The sequence below is a fragment of the Esox lucius genome, chromosome 7, assembly GCF_011004845.1.
Source record: "Esox lucius isolate fEsoLuc1 chromosome 7, fEsoLuc1.pri, whole genome shotgun sequence".
Classification (NCBI taxonomy): Eukaryota; Metazoa; Chordata; class Actinopteri; order Esociformes; family Esocidae; genus Esox; species Esox lucius.
In genome coordinates this window covers 39,862,538-39,886,481 of record NC_047575.1, presented here as the reverse complement: position 1 = coordinate 39,886,481, position 23,944 = coordinate 39,862,538, and the positions used below count along the sequence as shown (strand labels likewise).

The window sequence follows — 23,944 nt, the reverse complement described above, 5'->3', positions numbered from 1 at the left end:
TTCCTTTCCAAAACAGTTTAAAAGGTTTTTGATTGAGTAACAGAAGTTTTCAATTTGCAGTGGTCTTTTAATTTTAACTCTTCTCTTCCTCACTCAAAAACTTCCTTTTCAACTTTTTTGGAAAGGAAAGAACATGGTGCAGTGGTCTCTTATTTATTTCCGGAGCTGTACATACAGTGCTTTATTTCAACCAACAAAAAAGTGAATCCAACGTTCAGAATACAGATTAGGATAAGTAAAGCATGTCCCAACTGGTTCTCAGCTCCCCATTGTTCACGTATTAACCCTACATTATTATTGGGTCAATAGTAGTCTAAATTCACTAAGGAATACAGGTTTTAACGGGGTATAAAAAGACAACGGACAAATAATTAACTCTTGGACCTTTTCTCAACATCAGGTATTGGGATGGTTAAATCGATAAAACATCAGTGAATGAGCACAATTTTCATAAGCAAGGCCCTCCAGTACGTGGTAAACACATGCCCATTGCATTTCTTGGCCCATGCTCATAAACATCACGTCAGCTATCCAAAACAACAGTGTATGAAAGTCTGTAGCATTAAGAAGTGCTCCTCATACCCAGCCACTCACCATTCAGCTCAGCATTGGGTCTCAAAGTTACCTGTTATGTTACAACTGTAACGATCAGTAATAATAGCCATTGAAGTTTTACTAATAATAACAAATGAAATGTCATGAAAAATATTAATTGAAGTTTAAGTAATAAAAAACAATGCATTTTGATAAATAATTACCATTGAAGTTTTGCTAATAATAACTTTTGATGTTTCACTAAGAAATATCATTGAAATTAGACTTGTCAATTTTCTGGAGAGCAAAAAAATATAAACATTATTGCTTTGCTATTGTGTTGGAATCCCATTATAGAGGTCTTAATGATGAGGTCCCAGTAGTAAAGTGACCTCAGTGGGAGCAGTGTGTCATCATTTCATGCATCCAGTGTGTCATCATTTCATGCATCTAGTGTGTCATCATTTCATGCATCTAATAGTCGACAATGGCCCTTCAGATACTGAAGTACTAACCAATAAAAGACTGGTGCTGAGAGTGTAGAAGTGTCATACCCAGGTATGATCTGGTCTGGTCAGGAGGAGATCATCGGTGCCGTAAAAACAGAGACCACAGAAAAGTGACCAGGCAAGTGATCAACTTCACAAGTGCTTGACAGTTTTTTGTACTCTATTTTGATCATTCAACAACCTACTGATAATCTGTGATTGTCTTCTAGATGTTACATTTAGGACTTGGAATTTACTTCCTTTTGAATGTATTTACTTTGGTTAATTATATATTGATTTATCATCTTACACGTTCAGGTCAATATTTTCAAGGATCCAACTTATCCATATTTTGTGAAGATCATTTAACTACAATGCATCAGGTATACCACTTCATTTTGTGAAATCATGATCACTGAATTATACTGTACTGTTTGTAGATGGGTGCTGAAACAGGGTTTTTTAATGTCTTTCAATTAATATGATGGTCAACATCTGAATACCAGCCTCACTGTTTGAAGGAGAGCTGTTAGTGTTGTAGACTGGCTGGGCTGCTGTATGGTTGGCAGTTACGGTCAAATTGTTTTGAAATATACCAATCAAACTTGGATGAACTGATCCTTCTCAGTTACTGTGAACACTGGTCTTGTGTGTCTCCTTTCAATGACATCCCTGTTCAACTCCTCCCAGGAGATAGTGTTTGTGCTGCATGGACTGAATGAGACACAGACAAACAGACACATCTACTTTGTATTTATTCTGATCCTATATCTCTTGACCATTTTTATGAATCTTGCACTGATTTTTACAATTCTTCTGGAGAAAATGTTACGTGACCCAATGTATTTATTCCTCTGTAATCTGTGTGTTAATGGTGTTGTTGGAGCTTCATCTTTTTACCCCAAAATGCTTTACGATCTTTTCTTTGACTGTCATGTGATAACATACATTGGGTGCTTGACCCAGATATTTTTCATCTCCTTCTATGTTTACTGTGAATTTGCCAACTTAACAGTGATGGCTTATGACAGATATGTTGCCATCTGTAAGCCACTCCACTACCACTCTATTATGACTATTAGAAAAGTGTGGACACTGATTCTTTTAACATGGCTTTTCTCATGCCTAGAAGTCACCATTGGGATAGTGCAAATAGTTATGTTACCCCTCTGTGGTGTTGACATTGATAAACTCTACTGCTCAAAATGGGTGGTAGTGAAGCTCTCATGTGTTGACACAACTCTGAACAGTCTAGCTGGTTATATTGTCATATTGTCAAACTCTTCTCAAACCATTGTTATCCTGATATCGTATGTGAACATCATCAAAGCATCTTTACATTCCCAGGCAGGAAGAAGGAAGTTCATGCAGACCTGTCTGCCTCATTTGATCAATCTGGCTAACTCTGTGATTTCTATCATCTTTGATTTGATTTACACTTGCTATGGCAGCAACCCCACTCTACTGGCCCTGAGGAATATCATGTCTGTGGAGTTTCTAGTTGTTCCTCCTCTGGTAAATCCTATCATATATGGGATGAACCTCAGTCAGATTCGGAACAGAGTTCGACAGATGTTTAGCTGTTAAGTTGCTTCCTTAAGCTAAATATATTATTGTAATGCACTTGTGTATGAACATAACATAAAGTATGTTTATGGTTGAACTATTTATCATAACGCTATTGACTTTTTCATGGAATGTCCCTATTGAAAAAGTGTATTTTGTCATGGAAATGTGGTTTTAGAACAATAACATTTAGGTATGATACATATATAAACAATGTTTTCAACCTTCATCAGTGACAGAATTGTATTCCTATTGTCTACTGCTTGTGTTCGGCATTACACCAGAATTCCTTAACTTGGCAATTGATATGATATCCAGGCTGTTTCCAGACATTGGATATATTTAGTATGAAGATATAAAAACGTATACTGGTACTAGATTAAAATAACTGATTACAGCAATCAACAGCATTCTCCAAGGATAAGTTTTTACATAAAACGATATATCCCAAAATAACCTAAATATATAATAGGCCTCTGTTTCACCTTGGTTTCCTAATTAGTGCAGGACATTTTTTCTGAGAAGTACAATATATATATATTACTCTCAAAATTGTTTGCAACCTTCAAGTCACCTGTATGTGCTTTTGGGGATCTTTCATGTAAACCCCACTGGATGTCATTACACATAGTGAGATGGGTCAGTTTCATTTTCTAGAATCAAGGCTTATTCAGGCCAAGCTGCTGGAGATGGTCAGAAAGAAACAGCATTTTCATGATCACAGACCTCCCTGCACACAGTACTACTGTCTAGCAGAGTGGACTTCCTGAATTCCTTTTTAGAGAAAAGGAGTTCTTTGGTTCATTTGTCACCACCCTGTGGCAGAAGTGTGCCAGTACCGATCTGAAGCTTCAACCCAATCAATACGGGACGTCCATTGACCTCCATTTGCATGCAAATTCAGATTTACAGGTTTCAGTTGTTGCGCCCCTTCCAAAGGCTCATGGGTGAGGAGAACGCAACCACCCAAGATCGGACACACGGATAAGGGCCTGCTGAAAAGGGGGCGAGTGTTCTGACTGGATGTGGAATAATGAGAAACAGACAACCAAACAGACATTACCCAACTCCTAGGGTTTTATTGTCTACTATGTATGCTTGTAAAAATTATAAAAGTATCAACTGTATAACACAAAACAACACAGCTAAACAAGGGAAGGAGGGAAGCAGGGTAAAAGGGTAGGAGGAGGGTAGTGCCAACTGTCTGTCAAATTAATGAAATAATACAGCAAGACCCTGAGCTTCCCAACACCTCTAAACCTGCCTGCCACAAACTACCCTAACACACAACTAACTTCACTGCTACAAAAACCACTGGGCGACAGCTGCTGGCTTCTTAGTGTCTAACAGTGAATTACCTACAGGTATATGTAAACCCCAGGGTGTCTTCCTAATTCCTACTCCATAGAGGTCTGGGATAAGGACAACGTTTACACAACAAAAAACCCATCTCTTCCACATTTTAACTGTGAGGGCTGCTACTTGGGTCAAATAGTTAGCTAGAACATTACATAAATTGGTTACAAAACACTAAATTATTTTGATACAAAATATGAAACCATGTTCATGAACCCTATCAAATACAAATGACAAAATACTATTTTGTATTTCAAATACATATCATGTATGTATCATAAATACTGCCCAGATTGATATGATACCGAGTCTTCTTCAAGACAATAAATTGATCGAGTAGGATGCTGGAATACTTATTATAAGTCATTACAAGTGGTAAAATGTATCACTTTCATTTTCTAGAATCAAGGTTTATTCAAGCTGCTGGTGATGGTCAGAAAGAAACAGCATTTAAATACACTGAACATCGAGAGAAGATTTTCATGATCACAGACCTCCCTGCCACCAGTAGTTCTGTCTAATAGAGTGGACTTCCAGAATTCCTTTTTGGGAGAAAAGGGGTTCTTTGGTTGTCACCACCACGTAGCAGAAACGTGCCAGAAGCATTAACCCTATCAGCACGAGATGTCCATTGACATCCAGTTGTACACAAAATCAGGTTGATCCAAGATCAGGCTGTTATATTAACCGAAAAATAGTATTTACAAATAGGACTAAGTTTGATTGTAGGTTTTGGTCAAAAGCTTGTCCAAGATCAGAGGGGTGTACTACAGAGCGAGGTAACTGGCTTATCGAGGTAACTTCAGGAGAGTCTTAATGATGTCGGGTGTGACTTCCCGATTAACCCGTACAACGAAAGGTCAACACGTTTTACCAGAGGTATGCAGTCATGGCTATTTAAGCTGCATCTCTAAACTGCTCCGAGCAGGTTATCTTCGTGGTTACCTCGATGTTACCCTATATAAGCACCGCCCCTCTGCCCACCATCATGTCGGTAAAATGTTAGCACATTTCGAAGAACCAATCGATATTGGCGCACGGAGTGTGAGAGGCTCACTCCGCAGGGCGATAAGGTGTTTAGAATTCAGTATCTATGCTGGCTTCTGTGGCCAGACGTCCCAAAGGCCACTCGCCAGGGTAATGCCCTCACTCTTGAATAGTCTTGCTTTGGGATATTTATTTAGTATTTTACATCTAAGTAAAATACTGTATGTCGTGCAGTTCACAAAGTGGTACTTCCTCTCACTAAACTGCTGGATTAATTTATTAGTGTTCTAAAGATCAAAGAGGCTTTGCATGCAATCGCAGGTCATTTGCAATATAAAAATACATTGTCCAATTTTAATATTTATAGGCCGGGCCTATATGCAGAACGTATTTCTCCATAGGAATCTGGAGAGTGATTGATGCGATTGACTGTACGCATATGTGACCTATGTGATATGTCTCTTGTACAACTCTCTGAGTCAGTCGAGTTGGTAACAGCCAGTTTATTCCGCCTCTGCATTTAAAATGGAAGACAAAAGTGTATGAATGCTCATCTCAAAAGGACAATAGCGAGCATGCTCTGTCTCGTTGGAAATCCTCCGTTGCTGTGAGGATTTACCCATAATTACAACCTAATTTTCTCTGAGCAAAACTGACACTTACTTTAGCAAAATAATATACATTAATAATTGTAACTGAAATAAATAAAGGAAACAGAAGCAGTTCTCTTTAAAATTAACAAGTCAATATATAAAATTATAATATGGCTTCTTCATACTGGACTGTTAATTTTTATCTTCATCAGTATTTTAACAGGTGAAAATAATTATGTGCTTAACTATCCCACCGTATAAAACATCAATATAAAACGTCAAGCAGATCACAAGTACATATCTCAGTACCAAACATTTCATCTCTTACTACAGCAACATACAACATACGGCAACGTACCTGCATTTACAATGGAAGACAACAGTGTATGAATGCTCATCTCAAAAGGACAATAGCGAGCATGCTCTGTCTGGAAAGACAGCACATGTGGGTGCTAGTTAGCATACATCAAATATTTTTCGAGTGGTAAAACATGAATAAAACAGCTGGTAACTAAATGCAAGAATTTCTAACTTTACTTCAGACAATGATCATATATGACCAAACAAACTGGGTCAACTTTTAAGTGCTTTTCAAATAGTTAACGCTATATTGTCCACAAGCATTCACCACATGTTACCTCGTTGGAAATCCTCCGTTGCTGTGAGATTTTCCCATAATGCTGCGCTACAATTACTCAAGCAGGTACGGCTTTTAACAGTAGGTGGCGTAGTTTTGCCAATTTAGTAGAATTGAACCTGAACCCATTCAACTATGTTACACATAGCCCCATTAGAGTGTCCCTGTGAGAACATGGGAGGGATTATGTGAATGGGAAGTCATTTCACAGCATCAATGTTCAGGTATTTGATCATATCGAATTTGATCTGACATGTAGGCTTTTAATGATGACCGCTCTGGGGGTCAGGTGGCCTGGGTTGCTGCTTGATCACGCATTTTTCAATAGTATCCCCCTCAACTGTACATAAGACCGACATGTGAATTACACAAAATATTTTAAACTAGGCAATCAAAACCATTGATATGATATCACTCTGTACATAAAGCGTGGACACTGAGCAGCCACCAGGGACAGAACTGACTGCCCCCTCGGCCCACTCCATTATGGGCCTTCCTCTGTTGTTTGCCAGGGCCAACTCTTCTGCCAGTGAGAATGTAGCAGGAGGTGGCCCTCCTCCAGCTTCCATTATCTCTGCCTTTTTTCTGTTTGCTGTAAACACATGAATAGGCTATTATAAGCATGGGCTACACACCACATCTGCACTGTGTATTAACGATGAGAACTATTAATACACACTCCTTGATAGAATATTTTTATATTTCATCATGACTGGTTGCCAGCTGGATATTTAGAATGAATTTATTCTTAACACAATAGCATTAAATTCAAATAGGTAGCCCTATACAGCTCCGGAAAAAAATAAGAGACCATTGCACATTTTTCTTTCCTTTCCAAAACAATTTAAAAGGTTTTTGATTGAGTAACAGAAGTTTTCAATTTGCAGTGGTCTTTTAATTTTAACTCTTCTCTTCCTCACTCAAAAACGTCCTTTTCAACTTTTTTGGAAAGGAAAGAACATGGTGCAGTGGTCTCTTATTTATTTCCGGAGCTGTACATACAGTGCTTTATTTCAACCAACAAAAAAGTGAATCCAACGTTCAGAATACAGATTAGGATGAGTAAAGCATGTCCCAACTGGTTCTCAGCTCCCCATTGTTCACGTATTAACCCTACATTATTATTGGGTCAATAGTAGTCTAAATTCACTAAGGAATACAGGTTTTAACGGGGTATAAAAAGACAACGGACAAATAATTAATTCTTGGACCTTTTCTCAGTATCAGGTATTGGGATGGTAAAATCAATAAAACATCAGTGAATGAGCACAATTTTCATAAGCGAGGCCCTCCAGTACGTGGTAAACACATGCCCATTGCATTTCTTGGCACATGCTCATAAACATCACGTCAGCTATCCAAAACAACAGTGTATGAAAGTCTGTAGCATTAAGAAGTGCTCCTCATACCCAGCCACTCACCATTCAGCTCTGCATTGGGTCTCAAAGTTACCTGTTATGTTACAACTGTAACGATCAGTAATAATAGCCATTGAAGTTTCACTAATAATAACCAATAAAATGTCACGAAAAATGTACATTGAAGTTTAAGTAATAAAAAACATTGTATTTTGATAAATAATTACCATTGAAGTTTCGCTAATAATAACTTTTGATGTTTCACTAAGAAAAATCATTGAAGTTAGACTTGTCAATTTTCTGGAGAGCAAAAAAATATAAACATTATTGCTTTGCTATTGTGTTGGAATCCCATTATAGAGGTCTTAATGATGCGGTCCCAGTAGTAAAGTGACCTCAGCGGGAGCAGTGTGTCATCATTTCATGCATCTAGTGTGTCATCATTTCATGCATCTAATAGTCTGCAATGGCCCTTCAGATACTGAAATACTAACCAATAAAAGACTGGTGCTGAGAGTGTAGAAGTGTCATACCCAGGTATGATCTGGTCTGGTCAGGAGGAGATCATCGGTGCCGTAAAAACAGAGACCACAGAAAAGTGACCAGGCAAGTGATCAACTTCACAAGTGCTTGACAGTTTTTTGTACTCTATTTTGATCATTCAACAACCTACTGATCATCTGTGATTGTCTTCTAGATGTTACATTTAGGACTTGGAATTTACTTCCTTTTGAATGTATTTACTTTAGTTAATTACATATTGATTTATCATCTTACACGTTCAGGTCAATATTTTCAAGGATCCAACTTATCCATATTTTGTGAAGATCATTTAACTACAATGCATCAGGTATACCACTACATTTTGTGAAATCATGATCACTGAATTATACTGTACTGTTTGTAGATGGGTGCTGAAACAGGGTTTTTTAATGTCTTTCAATTAATATGATGGTCAACATCTGAATACCAGCCTCACTGTTTGAAGGAGAGCTGTTAGTGTTGTAGACTGGCTGGGCTGCTGTATGGTTGGCAGTTACTGTCAAATTGTTTTAAAATATACCAATCAAACTTGGATGAACTGATCCTTCTCAGTTACTGTGAACACTGGTCTTGTGTGTCTCCTTTCAATGACATCCCTGTTCAACTCCTCCCAGGAGATAGTGTTTGTGCTGCATGGACTGAATGAGACACAGACAAACAGACACATCTACTTTGTATTTATTCTGATCCTATATCTCTTGACCATTTTTATGAATCTTACACTGATTTTTACAATTTTTCTGGAGAAAATGTTACGTGACCCAATGTATTTATTCCTCTGTAATCTGTGTGTTAATGGTGTTATTGGAGCTTCATCTTTTTATTCAAAAATGCTTTATGACCTTTTCTTTGACTGTCATGTGATAACATACATTGGGTGCTTGACCCAGATATTTGTCATCTCCTTCTATGTTTACTGTGAATTTGCCAACTTAACAGTGATGTCTTATGACAGATATGTTGCCATCTGTAAGCCACTCCACTACCACTCTATTATGACTGTTAGAAAAGTGTGGACACTGATTCTATTAACATGGCTTTTCTCATGCCTAGAAGTCACCATTGGGATAGTGCAAATAGTTATGTTACCCCTCTGTGGTGTTGACATTGATAAACTCTACTGCTCAAAATGGGTGGTAGTGAAGCTCTCATGTGTTGACACGACTCTGAACAATCTAGCTGGTTATATTGTCATATTGTCAAACTCTTCTCAAACCATTGTTATCCTGATATCATATGTGAACATCATTAAAGCATCTTTACATTCCCAGGCAGGAAGAAGGAAGTTCATGCAAACCTGTCTGCCTCATTTGATCAATCTGGCTAACTCTGTGATTTCTCTCCTCTTTGATTTGATTTACACTCGCTATGGCAGCAACACCACTCTATTGGCCCTGAGGAATATCATGTCTGTGGAGTTTCTAGTTGTTCCTCCTCTGGTAAATCCTGTCATATATGGGATGAACCTCAGTCAGATTCGGAACAGAGTTCGACAGATGTTTAGCTGTTAAGTTGCTTCCTTAAGCTTAATATCTTATTGTAATGCACTTGTGTATGAACATAACATAAAGTATGTTTATGGTTGAACTATTTATCATAACGCTATTTACTTTTTCATGGAATGTCCCTATAGAAAAAGTGTATTTTGTTGTGGAAATGTGTTTTTAGAACAATAACATTTAGGTATGATACATATATAAACAATGTTTTCAACCTTCATCAGTGACAGAATTGTATTCCTATTGTCTACTGCTTGTGTTCGGCATTACACCAGAATTCCTTCACTTGGCAATTGATATGATATCCAGGCTGTTTCCACACAATGGATATATTTAGTATGAAGATATAAAAACGTATACTGGTACTAGATTAAAATAATTGATTACAGCAATCAACAGCATTCTCCAAAGATAAGTTTCTACATAAAGCGATTTACCCAAAATAACCGAAATATATAATAGGCCTCTGTTTCACCTTGGTTTCCTAATTAGTGCAGGAAATTTTTTCTGAGAAGTACAATACAAATATTATGTTCGAAATAGTTTGCAACCTTCAAGTCACCTGTATGTGCTTTTGGGGATCTTTCCTGTAAACACCTCTGGGTGTCATTACACAGGGTGAGATGGGTCACTTTCATATTCTAGAATCAAGGCTTATTCAGGCCAAGCTGCTGGAGATGGTCAGAAAGAAACAGCATTTAAATACCCTGAAACCTGAGAGAGGATTTTCATGATCACAGACCTCTACTGTCTAGCAGAGTGGACTTCCTGAATTCCTTTTTGGGAGAAAAGGAGTTCTTTGGTTCATTTGTCACCACCCTGTGGCAGAAGTTTGCCAGTACCGATCTGAAGCTTCAACCCAATCAATACGGGACGTCCATCGACCTCCATTTGCATGCAAATTCAGATTTACAGGTTTCAGTTGTTGCGCCCCTTCCAAAGGCTCATGGGTGAGGAGAACGCAACCACCCAAGATCGGACACACGGATAAGGGCCTGCTGAAAAGGGGGCGAGTGTTCTGACTGGATGTGGAACAATGAGAAACAGACAACCAAACAGACATTACCCAACTGCTAGGGTTTTATTGTCTACTATGTATGCTTGTAAAAATGATAAAAGTATCAACTGTATAACACAAAACAACACAGCTAAACAAGGGAAGGAGGGCAGCAGGGTAAAAGGGTAGGAGTAGGGTAGTGCCAACTGTCTGTCAAATTAAAGAATAATACAACAAGACCCTGAGCTTCCCTACACCTCTAAACCTGCCTGCCACAAACTACCCAAACACACAACTAACCTCACTGCTACAAAAACCACTGGGCGACAGCCGCTGGCTTCCTAGTGTCTAACAGTGAATTACCTACAGGTATATGTAAACCCCAGGGTGTCTTCCTAATTCCTACTCCATAGAGGTCTGGGATAAGGACAAGGTTTACACAACACAAACACATCTCTTCCACTCACGCAAACAATCTAACCTACTCTAATTCTATTACATAAGATTCCCACTCTCTCGAACAAATACCAAGCTAACCAACCAAACACAAACAAAAGGACTTTACAGGCCAGTGAGTCGCTCAGGATTGGCTGGTGGGGATTGATGGCCACACCCACATCATCAGCAGCAACTCACCACACCTGGGGAGGGAACAGAGAAGAGACAGCACATACAACAGAGATAGTACACAGAGGACGTAACAATAGTGACTGTTGTTTTAGGCCAAAATACTTTCAAAGGTATGTTTTTGATTTGCTAACAGTAGCATTTTGAGGCACATAGTTGGCAAATGTACAGGCAGTGCATTATTTAAAAACACACACACACTGACAGCTTGAATGTAGACAGTTTAGATTTTAATAAATCTTAGTTTGACAGAGGTATAGGCATTGTATACAACATATTCTAATATACTGGTGCACAGGTAAGAGGTGAACTGAACAAACCACGTTTCCCAGATAGCTACTGTGGTGATCGCTGAAGTACCGCAGTACCCAGAACACACTGTTATAGAGGAAGTGACATCATTCCCACAGAGTCATGTGACAGGAAGTCGATGCTGACTTTAGTAGATACAGCACATGTACACAGACGTGTATTTTTATTTTTCAAATGTAGATAAAGAAATATATTGTGAACTATTAAAATAAATAAAATTATATTATTTACATAGCGTACAAACAAGACCCAAACCATGTTCCAAGAGCTTAGTCCAGATGTTCCAAACGGCACTCATATTGCTCCCTATAAAGTGCATGACCGCTGACAAGTGTCATTTGGGAGGCATTTCCCTCATTTGGCTCCATGGAGGGAAGAGTATTGCAGATAGAGATTCCATCTCTAAAGAAGACATTGCCTTATTTCTATTTGCAACACTGCGCCAAATGCTAATGAACACACCGCAGGTTTGGTCAGAAAGCACAAAACTGTGAACTTTTGAAACCAAATTAACTGTAAAATATTTTCAGATCTTTAAATTAACTCTGAGATTATGTTATTTAATTAACCACCTTCCTGATTTCCAAAAATGTTCTCCAGTTTTGTGCTCACTGAATGGACCCCTGATTATGGCCCATAATGCTCTTCTCTTCCCCAGAATAAACCAACCACTGTCTAGTAGACAAAAGGTGGACCCTAGTGCAGCTTACAGTAGGCTCCCCTGTTGTGGTGTAAATGTGGACTGACGCATAGCTAGAAGTCAAACACTGCTGAAAGGCATCTGTGTTCAGGAGCGTATGGTAAGGAAAAGAGGAAACGTATTGAGTCGAGTACTGAGAAATGTCTCTCGCTCTGACTCTCTCATTCTCTCTCGCTCTCTCTTGCTAAGTCTTTCTCCATCTCTCGCTTTCTTTCTCTCCCCTTACCTCTCACTCCCCCATCTTTGTTTCTAACGCCATCTCTCGTTATACCTCTTGCTAGATTTCTCCCTCACATCTCTCGTTATGCTGCTTCAAGGTCCATCAGACACTTTAGAATATCAAGGTAGTGCTTGTTCCATCAAAAAAAAAAAAATTTTTTATCCAAATCTACAGTGTGTACAATTCTGTCTCTATGGATCTACTTTAAAACTATTCCGTTTCGTAAACAAGTTCCATTGACACATCGACCAACAGAGGACATCGTTTTTCAAACATCGGTAGAAAAAAAAGAAAATCAACGGACTAAATTAAAAGATCATTTTAAAAAGCTAATTCGACACACAGTCTAGTTTTATTAAAAGTCTCTCCCTGTAGCCAGCGGCTGGCGTATTGACCGACACAGTATGTACTGGAGAGGAATCAGTCCTTGCTACAGTGCAGAGCTCAGATCATCACAAAGGATTAACATATAGACCCTCTTCAGATCCTCCAGCTCTCCAGCGGGCACTTGGTCCGATGACAGAATGGAAAAGTTGGAAAAGTCATGTCTCTTCATTTCTTTCCTATGATCCTTTCCCTCCCTTTTTCTGGACTACTGGCCCTCCCCTGTCCCCTGTCCCCTGTCCCACTTCTGTCTCTCTAGGTCCCCTCTTTTCCCGACCCCTCCAAACTTCTAGAAGGGGGTGATAGTGAAGTGCACCATGACCCCTCCAAACTTCTAGAAGCTGGAGATATCAGAGTTGATCCCCTCCCCAACACCTCCCCTTTACTGCACCTCCTCCTCACTTCCGCTCCCCCATATCTCTATGACTCCCCCTCCAAGTAGCTCTAGTCGGGGGAGTCAGGTGACCACTCCTCTCCTACCCCTCAGCCCAGCCTCTCCTCCTTAACTACGTAGCTCTGAAACATGGAGTAAGGAGAAAGTACCACCCCTCCACTCTTGTTCCTCCCCCTCTCCTCCTCATTCTCCTCATTCTCCTCCCTCGCGCTAGAAGGAGGAGTTAGGAGAATGAACAGTCCCAGCTGTGCTGAGAGAGATGTCTTCGTCGTTCGACACTGAGGTGAGGCTGGGGCTGGGAGAGCAGTCAGGGTTAGGGGAGGATCCCAGGTTAAAGGCCAGAGGGAGGGGGCGAGGGTCGGGCCCATGAGGAAGCTGGGCAGTCTGTCCGTCTTTGTTGTTGTTATTATTGATGTCGTCGTTAACGGCGATGGGCAAACCCTCACATCCTGGTTGCATCCTCGTCCGAGAACCTGCCTCTCCTTATCAAGAGCGGTGGCCTGAGGGGGAGGAGACAGAGGATAGCCAATCAGAGATATCGTTTACAGGGACTGCACTCACGCTAAGATCTGTGGAGGAAGGGAGGAATGAAAAAGATGAGTTAGGAAAGGCAAGGGAAGAAAGAGGATAGAGGGATGGGATGACAGGGATGAGAGAACAGGGGGATGGGATGACAGGGTTGAGAGAAGAGTGGAATGGGAGGACAGGGATAAGAGAAGGGGGATGGGAGGACAGGGATGAGAAAAGAGGGGGGTGGGAGGACAGGGATAAGAAAAGAGGGGGATGGGAGGACAGGGATGAGAGAAGAGGGGGATGGGATGACAGGGATGAGAGAAGAGGGGGATGGGAGGACAGGGATGAGAGAAGAGGGAGATGGGATGACAGGGGTGAGAGAACAGGGGGATGGGATGACAGGGGTGAGAGAACAAGGGGATGGGATGACAGGGGTGAGAGAAGAGGGGGATGGGGTGATAGGGATGAGAAAAGAGGAGGATGGTAGGACAGGGGTGAGAAAAGAGGGGGATGGGAGGACAGGGATGAGAGAAGAGGGGGATGGGAGGACAGGGATGAGAGAAGGCAGGGGATGAGAGAAGAGGAGATGGGATGAGGAGAGAGGAAGAAGAGGGATGAGGAGAGAGGAAGAAGAGGGATGAAAGGAGAGAGGGATGAGAGGAGGGCCAGGAGAAGGATGTGAAGAAAAAGGGGAGAAAGAGAAAAGAGGGATGAGATGAGAGAGGAAGGAGAGGAGAGAGGGATGAGATGAGAGAGGAAGGAGAGGATAGAGGGACACAAAAAACCTCACAATGCTTGTTCATCACTGGGAGAGTGAATGGGTCGCAAAGGAAAGACTAGATGCAACCACACCTAGCCAGACATCCTTAAAAACACACATCCTTAACAACACCGTGACCCCTAAGGATGTCTGGCTAGGTGTTGGCATCTAGTCTTTCCTTTGCAACCTTTGAATTTCCAAAGCAAATTAACGCTTTGGAACTCAGGAAATGGTAGGTTGGCATTATGACTTCATATCGTACCTTATCCAGTACATGGCAGGGTGCTGGTAGAAGTCCAATGACCCAGAGCGCTGCATGGAGAAGCTGTTGTCCAACTGGACAACAGGACACAAAAAACAGCAAGACTTAGTACGACTGAACAGTCTTCAACTAGGCAGCTTTTAAACCATTAGGACTTCAGGCAGCTTTATCTCCAGGGCTTAGCAGGACATGGAAACTGGCAGCTTTCAAAACCAGTAGGACTTTAAAAGGTATCAAATGTTAACCAATAACACATTTCGAACCTGTATGACTTAAAGAAACCAGTAACACTTTTAAAACCATTAAGACTTAGTATGACTAAACCACTAACTTCTAATACCATTGATACAATCAGAAACCTTTAAAACTATTCCAATAAACCAGGCTCCTTTTCAATGAAAATTACATTATACATTATATTTCCAGGTGAATTAAATAGGGTCCCACACACAGTGAAAGGAAAGCAGTACAATTATATTTCAAAACCACTGTGATTAGTAAAATCCAGTACCACCAAACTATGAAGCTGTAGGCCTTAATGAACACCAATACAGTTAGCTTTCCACACAGTTTTGTTTCATACACCAGTTCGCTTCAGAACAACTTTGTGGAAACTATTTCAGGTGTCCTGTGATTGAAAAAAAAAAGCAGCATTGAATCTTGGGCAGAGCTTACTGTGATGACAGACACCCCGGCGGTGGTGGCGTTAGCTTTGGGTCCAGTGTTGAAGTGCTTCTTTATCTTCCCTGCTACAGACAACTCCTGCTCATTCTCCGACAGACCCTCGTCCTGCATGGGAGCAGGGCAGACTTAGCATGTATCATCACTTCAGGTTACATCCACACGGAGAAAAACGTTCCTAAGGCGATACTTAACCCAAAAAAAGACTTACGTTGACCCAGGGGTGCTCCAGAACCTGGAGAGCCGTGTATCTCTGGTCCACCTCCACCTCCAGCATGGACCGGATCAGCCCCTTGGCCATCTCTGACACACTGTCCCAGTATGGTAGAGGGAACTCCAGCTGGCCTGTCAGGATCTGGTCAAACAGCAGCTCCTGGTCGTCGCAGCTCCTGTAGAAAAACAGACAGGAAATACACAGGTTTGTCACTAGTGTGAGTCGCTCCGTCTGGCCTCGGGAGCTTCAGTGGTACTCCATCTGACCAGGAGAGGGAGCCAGGCACCACGGAAACTCACTCCAGACGCGTTTGTTATTTATTTTATGTAACCGTTTTAACCAGGTGGGTCAATATCAAAATGTGTTCGATCTAGCGTGGTTTTATTTCGGTATACACTCTAGACACGATGATTGCACCCAGCAAGACCGAGCTCTTACCCGCGGAAGGGAGGAAAGCCGCACAGCAAGATGTAGGTGATGACACCTGCCGCCCAGATGTCCACCTTAAGGCCATACCTAGAGACACACAGGAAGGATTACCCTTCTAAACGCTTCAGGGCGCAGCTTGATTTTCCATTTCACCTGTGGTAATGATCACACGTTTCCTTCGGTTTAACACCATGAAACTTAGACGAAGACGGGGAGAGGAGGTTCAAAGGGGGACACGGAGGAAAAGGAGGGAGGGAGGGAGGGAGGAGGAAGGGCCGGGCAAAACGGACGCACCCCGTCTCCGCGATGATCTCCGGCGCCACGTAGGTGGGCGTTCCACAGACGGTGTACAGAGGGCCGTCCGCCACGGTGGCCAGGCCGAAGTCCCCCAGCTTCAGGCTCTTGCTGCCGTCAGCGTGCTCATACACCTGGAGGGACGACACACAGGTCAGCCTGGAGGGGAGGCCGCGGACGAGGGCGCACGGGGTGGTGGGGGTGGGGGGGTCGGGAAAAGGTCACGCCGCAGGTCGAAGGGTAGCTACTCCTTTTATACATGAATGCACCGAGTACCCTCAGAACGGCGACGTGCGCTTCATCTGTTTGTGCCACAACATTGATTTTCCTTTCAACGTTCATAGAGGTGAGCGTTAGAGCTCCTTGGGCTCCTAGAGCGCACACACACACACACACACATGTATTTTTTTCTTTCATTGTGGGAACTGGAAACCCAGAAGTCTATGTTCCATATGCCCTCCACATGGGAGCTTTATTCTTCTCAGTATCTGTGTGTGTGTGTGTGTGTGTGTGTGTGTGTATGTGTGTGTGTGTGTGTGTGTGTGTGAAGGAGTGATGAAAGGAGAAGTGCGTAAAAGAGACGTAAAGAGCAACTGATGACGACTGCATCACTGCAGAGGTGACTCATGTCTCTCCACCTCTAAATCACTCCATCACTCATGTCTCTCCACCTCTAAATCACTCCATCACTCATGTCTCTCTCCACCTCTAAATCACTCCATCACTCATGTCTCTCCACCTCTAAATCACTCCATCACTCATGTCTCTCTCCACCTCTAAATCACTCCATCACTCATGTCTCTCTTCACCTCTAAATCACTCCATCACTCATGTCTCTCCACCTCTAAATCACTCCATCACTCATGTCTCTCTTCACTTCTAAATCACTCCATCACTCATGTCTCTCTCCACCTCTAAATCACTCCATCACTCATGTCTCTCTCCACCTCTAAATCACTCCATCACTCATGTCTCTCTCCACCTCTATATCACTCCATCGCTTCAGACTCACCCATTCAAAAAGAGCGAGAGAAGGAGGTAGAAATTAGTTTTGCCCTTGTGGGCTGAATTGTCAAGTTAACCCAGAATAACACATATCACTTACTAGAAGGTTTTCTGGCTTGATGTCTCGGTGTACGATGTTCAGGCTGTGGAGGTATTTGATGGCGTTGGCCAGGTTGTACAGCATCCCGCTGGCATCTCTCTCTGTGTATCTGTTGGTGGAGGTGATGGCATCGAACAGATCGCCCCCCTGTGGTCAACACATATAAATCCCAAACGGTATTGTTGAATTATTAAGACGTGTGTTGACCAGCAGAGGTTAGTATTCAGTTCTCATATGACACACACAAACACATACAGATGGTTCCATTTGAAAGGTTTACAAGACTTGATCGTGTGTTTGGGTTGCAACAGGGTGTGTGTGCCATTCTGTGTGCCTCCAGACCCTGTAGCAACACAGACAGCAGTCAGAAACCTGGACCCTGTAACAACACAGACAGCAGTCAGAAACCTGGACCCTGTAACAACACAGACAGCAGTCAGAAACCTGGACCCTGTAGCAACACAGACAGCAGTCAGAAACCTGGACCCTGTAACAACACAGACAGCAGTCAGAAACATGGACCCTGTAACAACACAGACAGCAGTCAGAAACATGGACCCTGTAACAACACAGACAGCAGTCAGAAACATGGACCCTGTAACAACACAGACAGCAGTCAGAAACATGGACCCTGTAACAACACAGACAGCAGTCAGAAACCTGGACCCTGTAAAAACACAGACAGCAGTCAGAAACCTGGACCCTGTAACAACACAGACAGCAGTCAGAAACATGGACCCTGTAACAACACAGACAGCAGTCAGAAACATGGACCCTGTAACAACACAGACAGCAGTCAGAAACATGGACCCTGTAACAACACAGACAGCAGTCAGAAACCTGGACCCTGTAACAACACAGACAGCAGTCAGAAACCTGGACCCTGTAACAACACAGACAGCAGTCAGAAACATGGACCCTGTAACAACACAGACAGCAGTCAGAAACCTGGACCCTGTAACAACACAGACAGCAGTCAGAAACATGGACCCTGTAACAACAAAGACAGCAGTCAGAAACATGGACCCTGTAACAACACAGACAGTAGTCAGAAACCTGGACCCTGTAACAACACAGACAGCAGTCAGAAACATGGACCCTGTAACAACACAGACAGCAGTCAGAAACATGGACCCTGTAACAACACAGACAGCAGTCAGAAACATGGACTCTGTAACAACACAGACAGCAGTCAGAAACATGGACTCTGTAACAACACAGACAGCAGTCAGAAACATGGACCCTGTAACAACACAGACAGCAGTCAGAAACATGGACCCTGTAACAACACAGACAGCAGTCAGAAACCTGGACCCTGTAACAACACAGACAGCAGTCAGGCCCCCGTCACAGTGCCTCAGTGGAATAAGTGGAGCAGGAGCTTAAAATAGGGCCTAGATGGAGACAGACACTAAGACAGTCATTAAAATGAGAAGACTGTCAAGTTGCATCTTCTCTCTCTCTCTTTCAATGTCTCTCCCGCTCTGAATGTCTCTCTCTCCCTCCCACTAAAAGTCTCTCTCTCAATGTCTCTGTTGCCTTTTCCACTACCCATACCTTTATTTATCCTCACTCCCCATGCCTTTATTTATCCTCACTCCCCATGCCTTTATTTATCCTCACTCCCCATGCCTTTATTTATCCTCACTCCCCATGCCTTTATTTATCCTCACTCCCTCATCCCTTTATCCATCCTCTTTCTCTCATCCCTTTATTCATCCTCTTTCGCTCCATCCCTTTATTCATCCTCTTTCGCTCATCCCTTTGTTCATCCTCTTTCTCTCATCCCTTTGTTCATCCTCTTTCTCTCATCCCTTTATTCATCTTCTTTCTCTCATCCCTTTATTCATCCTCTTTCTCTCATCCCTTTATTCATCCTTTCTCTTCATCCCTTTATTCATCCTCTTTCTCTTCATCCCTTTATTCATCCTCTTTCTCTCATCCCTTTATTCATCCTCTGTCTGGGTCTCTTTCTCACCTGTATTATACTACTGTATCTTTCTAGGTTTTTCTCTCTCCCCCTCTTTATCCACCTCACCCACCATGTCTCTCTTCACTCTCATATCTTCTCCACATATTTCTCACACTGTCTTCTTTCTTTCTCTCACCACGTTATTCTCCAGCAGCAGTACCAGATGTGTTCTGTTTTTAGGTTAGGAATCAAACAGAGATGGTTCTGGAAACAGAGTCCAAGTTGAGGCTAAGAATACCTGATGACCCCAAGGAGAGTACTGAGTGTTTATTTGTTTGTGTGTATATCTGTATGTGTGTGTGGTGGTGGGGGGGGTGGGATTTGTTCCCTCCAAAAAATGCTCTATGTTGCTGATGGAGCTTTCAATTACCCCTCTTGACTCCTCTCTCACTCACTCTCTCTCCTCTCATTTCCTCTCCTCTCTCCTTCTCTTTTACTCTTTTCCTTTCATCTCCTCTTTCTCTCCTCTCCTTTCCTACCCCCCCTTCCCTCTCCTCTCCTTTCCTACCCCCCCTTCCCTCTTTCCTACCCATTTAATACTTTAATACATTACTTCAATACAGAATTTAAAAGTCTACCATTAAAGATCATGTAATTACTCAGTTAAAGTCAGTCATTATCCTTGGCCAGAAGGAATGCACCAGCCCCCAGTATTCCAACTGCTGTGTGAACATTATCTCCAGAGGTGTAAAAAGTATACCTTTACAGTGAAGTGTGAAGTGAAGTGAAATAATTCTGTAAGTACTCCTTACAGGTGAAAGTACTCTGCAAGTACAGTACCCTTTACAAGTAAAAGTACTCTGCTGGGTTCAGCTGTGTTCACCATTTTGGGGAAGCCTCTAATCATGACCTAAATTACTAGGTAAAGGGAGCTCATAACAAACAGTGATTCATTAAATAATAAAAGAAAGTGAAAAATTATACATTTTGGTCACTGGTAAATTATAACCTCCCTTTAAGTGGTCGTTTAACTCTTAATTAAGAACTTCCATAAACTGGCAAACAAGTAATTTTAGCCTACTTATGCTGAAGCAGAGTTTTCTGACAAAATCCTTCTAGTAGTTCAGTTCAAGATTCAAATATGTTTTTCTTTAACATACTGAGATAATCCCCATTGAAATATAATGAGATGATCCCCACTGAAACATAATGAGATAATCCCCATTGAAACATAATGATATAATCCCCACTGAAACATACTGAGATAATCCCCATTGAAACATTATGAGATAATCCCCAGTGAAACATACTGAGATATTCTGCATTGAAGCATACTGAGATATTCCCCAGTGAAACATACTGAGATATTCCAGAGTGAAACATACTGAGATATTCCCGACTGAAACTTTCTCATCAATCCATCTATCAGTTTGCATCATCGTGTATCCTCTTCATACTCACATTGGACACTCAGTACAATTCCCCACCCTAGACCTCCCTGGACTGGCTAATACTATTCCCCCACCCTAGACCTCCCTGGACTGGCTAATACTATTCCCCCACCCTAGACCTCCCTGGACTGGCTAATACTATTCCCCCACCCTAGACCTCCCTGGACTGGCTAATACTATTCCCCCACCCTAGACCTCCCTGGACTGGCTAATACTATTCCCCTACCCTAGACCTCCCTGGACTGGCTAATACTATCCCCCCACCCCAGACCTCCCTGGACTGGCTAATACTATTCCCCCACCCAAGACCTCCACTACCTACTCTGTTGCTCTTATTAAGAAGAACTATAAATCCATGACCACACGCACAGACCCTACAGGTGCATACCTTAACCAGCTCCATGACCAGGTAGAGCTCGTTGTACGTGTCCATCTCCTCAATCAGCAGGACAATATTGGGATGCTTCACGCGCCTGAGGATGGCCACCTCATTCTGCACCATATGTTCCTGACGGGAGGAAGGGAGGGACATGCAATTCATGTTTAACAAAACTTAAAGTCCGAAATGAATGAACCCTATAACATGACAGCCCCCCTAACCTCTCACCTTTCCACGGCATCGACCCTTATTGATGATCTTCAGGGCATATTCCCGGCCTGTGGAATGTTCCACACATTCTCGGACCACAGCGAAATTCCCGTCTCCCAACGTGCGTCCGACTCGGTAGCGTTCCGATATGGCAGCAGGCAATGCCGGGATTTCTTCCATTGCTACTGGCTCAGCTGGAGGAGGTGGAGGGAGGAGAGGGAGGGAGAGGCGGGGGAGGAGAGGCAGGGGAGATGGGGACAAAGGGAGAGTTAAGAGCTGAGATGAGTTGAGAACAGACGAAAGAAGATGAGCAGAAGACAAGACAGAGATGGTCGGTGCTAGAGACAGAGATGATGTGTTAGAGACAGAGATGTGTGAGCTAGAGACAGAGATGTGTGTGCTAGAGACAGAGATGGTGAGCTAGAGACAGAGATGGTGTGTGCTAGAGACAGAGATGGTGTGTGCTAGAGACAGAGATGGTGTGCTAGAGACAGAGATGGTCTATGCTAGAGACAGAGATGGTCTATGCTAGAGACAGAGATGATCTATGCTAGAGACAGAGATGGTCTATGCTAGAGACAGAGATGGTCTATGCTAGAGACAGAGATGGTCTATGCTAGAGACAGAGATGATGTGTGCTAGAGACAGAGATGGTGTGTGCTAGAGACAGAGATGTGTGTGCTAGAGACAGAGATGGTCTATGCTAGAGAAAAAGATGGTCTATGCTAGAGACAGAGATGGTCTATGCTAGAGACAGAGATGGTCTATGCTAGAGACAGAGATGGTCTATGCTAGAGACAGAGATGGTGTGTGCTAGAGACAGAGATGGTGTGTGCTAGAGACAGAGATGGTGTGTGCTAGAGACAGAGATGGTCTGTGCTAGAGACAGAGATGGTCTGTGCTAGAGACAGAGATGGTCTGTGCTAGAGACAGAGATGATGTGTGCTAGAGACAGAGATGGTGTGTGCTAGAGACAGAGACGTGTGTGCTAGAGACAGAGACGTGTGTGCTAGAGACAGAGATGGTCTATGCTAGAGAAAAAGATGGTCTATGCTAGAGACAGAGATGGTCTATGCTAGAGACAGAGATGGTCTATGCTAGAAGACAGAGATGGTGTGTGCTAGAGACAGATATGGTCTGTGCTAGAGACAGATATGGTCTGTGCTAGAGACAGAGATGGTCTGTGCTAGAGACAGAGATGGTCTGTGCTAGAGACAGAGATGGTCTATGCTAGAGACAGAGACGTGTGTGCTAGAGACAGAGACGTGTGTGCTAGAGACAGATGGTGTGTGCTAGAGACATAGATGTGTATGCTAGAGACAGAGATGGTGTGTGCTAGAGACAGAGATGGTCTGTGCTAGAGACAGAGATGGTCTGTGCTAGAGACAGAGACGTGTGTGCTAGAGACAGAGATGGTCTATGCTAGAGACAGAGATGGTCTATGCTAGAGACAGAGATGGTCTATGCTAGAGACAGAGACGTGTGTGCTAGAGACAGAGATGGTGTGTGCTAGAGACAGGGATGATGTGCTAGATACAGAGATAGTGTGTGCTAGAGACAGAGATGGTGTGTGCTAGAGAAAGAGATGGTGTGCTAGAGACAGAGATGGTGTATGCTAGAGACAGAGATGGTCTGTGCTAGAGACAGAGATGGTCTATGCTAGAGACAGAGATGGTCTATGCTAGAGACAGAGATGGTCTATCCTAGAGACAGAGACGTGTGTGCTAGAGACAGAGATGGTGTGTGCTAGAGACAGGGATGATGTGCTAGAGACAGAAATAGTGTGTGCTAGAGACAGAGATGGTCTGTGCTAGAGACAGAGATGGTCTATGCTAGAGACAGAGATGATGTGTGCTAGAGACAGAGATGGTGTGTGCTAGAGACAGAGACGTGTGTGCTAGAGACAGAGATGGTCTATGTTAGAGACAGAGATGGTCTATGCTAGAGACAGAGAGGGTCTATGCTAGAGACAGAGATGGTCTATGCTAGAGACAGAGATGGTGTGTGCTAGAGACAGATATGGTATGTGCTAGAGACAGAGATGGTGTGTGCTAGAGACAGAGATGGTCTGTGCTAGAGACAGAGACGTGTGTGCTAGAGACAGAGACGTGTGTGCTAGAGACAGAGACGTGTGTGCTAGAGACAGATGGTGTGTGCTAGAGACAGAGATGGTGTGTGCTAGAGACAGAGACGTGTGTGCTAGAGACAGAGACGTGTGTGCTAGAGACAGAGATGGTCTATGCTAGAGACAGAGATGGTCTATGCTAGAGACAGAGATGGTCTATGCTAGAGACAGAGACGTGTGTGCTAGAGACAGAGAGGGTGTATGCTAGAGACAGGGATGATGTGCTAGATACAGAGATAGTGTGTGCTAGAGACAGAGATGGTGTGTGCTAGAGAAAGAGATGGTGTGCTAGAGACAGAGATGGTCTATGCTAGAGACAGAGATGGTCTATGCTAGAGACAGGGATGATGTGCTAGATACAGAGATAGTGTGTGCTAGAGACAGAGATGGTGTGTGCTAGAGACAGAGATGGTG

The 23,944-nt window shown here is 42.8% G+C and overlaps 3 protein-coding genes across 6 annotated transcripts in view; 2 read left to right on the top strand and 1 right to left on the bottom strand.

Moving 5' to 3' along the window:
* Positions 1-1,633: 1,633 nt before the first annotated feature.
* Positions 1,634-2,609, top strand: LOC114839548 (olfactory receptor 4S1-like). The gene has a single exon (XM_029121242.2). The coding sequence runs from the start codon at positions 1,686-1,688 to the stop codon at positions 2,607-2,609; it is 924 nt and encodes a 307-aa protein (XP_028977075.2). The 5' UTR covers positions 1,634-1,685.
* Positions 2,610-8,600: 5,991 nt separating this feature from the next.
* On the top strand, positions 8,601-9,573 carry LOC114839549 (olfactory receptor 4S1-like). The gene has a single exon (XM_029121243.2). The coding sequence runs from the start codon at positions 8,650-8,652 to the stop codon at positions 9,571-9,573; it is 924 nt and encodes a 307-aa protein (XP_028977076.2). The 5' UTR covers positions 8,601-8,649.
* A 3,953-nt stretch (positions 9,574-13,526) lies between these two features.
* Positions 13,527-23,944, bottom strand: part of dclk1a (doublecortin-like kinase 1a) — an 83,170-nt gene continuing 72,752 nt past the window's right edge. For all 4 annotated transcript variants that reach the window (XM_013134662.4, XM_034293125.1, XM_013134663.4 and 1 more), the window contains 9 exons: positions 21,424-21,599; positions 21,205-21,324; positions 17,454-17,600; positions 16,349-16,482; positions 16,064-16,141; positions 15,623-15,800; positions 15,406-15,519; positions 14,731-14,804; positions 13,527-13,695 (listed from right to left, as the gene is read on the bottom strand). In XM_013134662.4, coding sequence (XP_012990116.2) covers positions 13,638-13,695; positions 14,731-14,804; positions 15,406-15,519; positions 15,623-15,800; positions 16,064-16,141; positions 16,349-16,482; positions 17,454-17,600; positions 21,205-21,324; positions 21,424-21,599 — 1,079 coding nt within the window. In that variant the 3' untranslated portion in view covers positions 13,527-13,637. The remainder of the gene's footprint in view (positions 13,696-14,730; positions 14,805-15,405; positions 15,520-15,622; positions 15,801-16,063; positions 16,142-16,348; positions 16,483-17,453; positions 17,601-21,204; positions 21,325-21,423; positions 21,600-23,944) is intronic.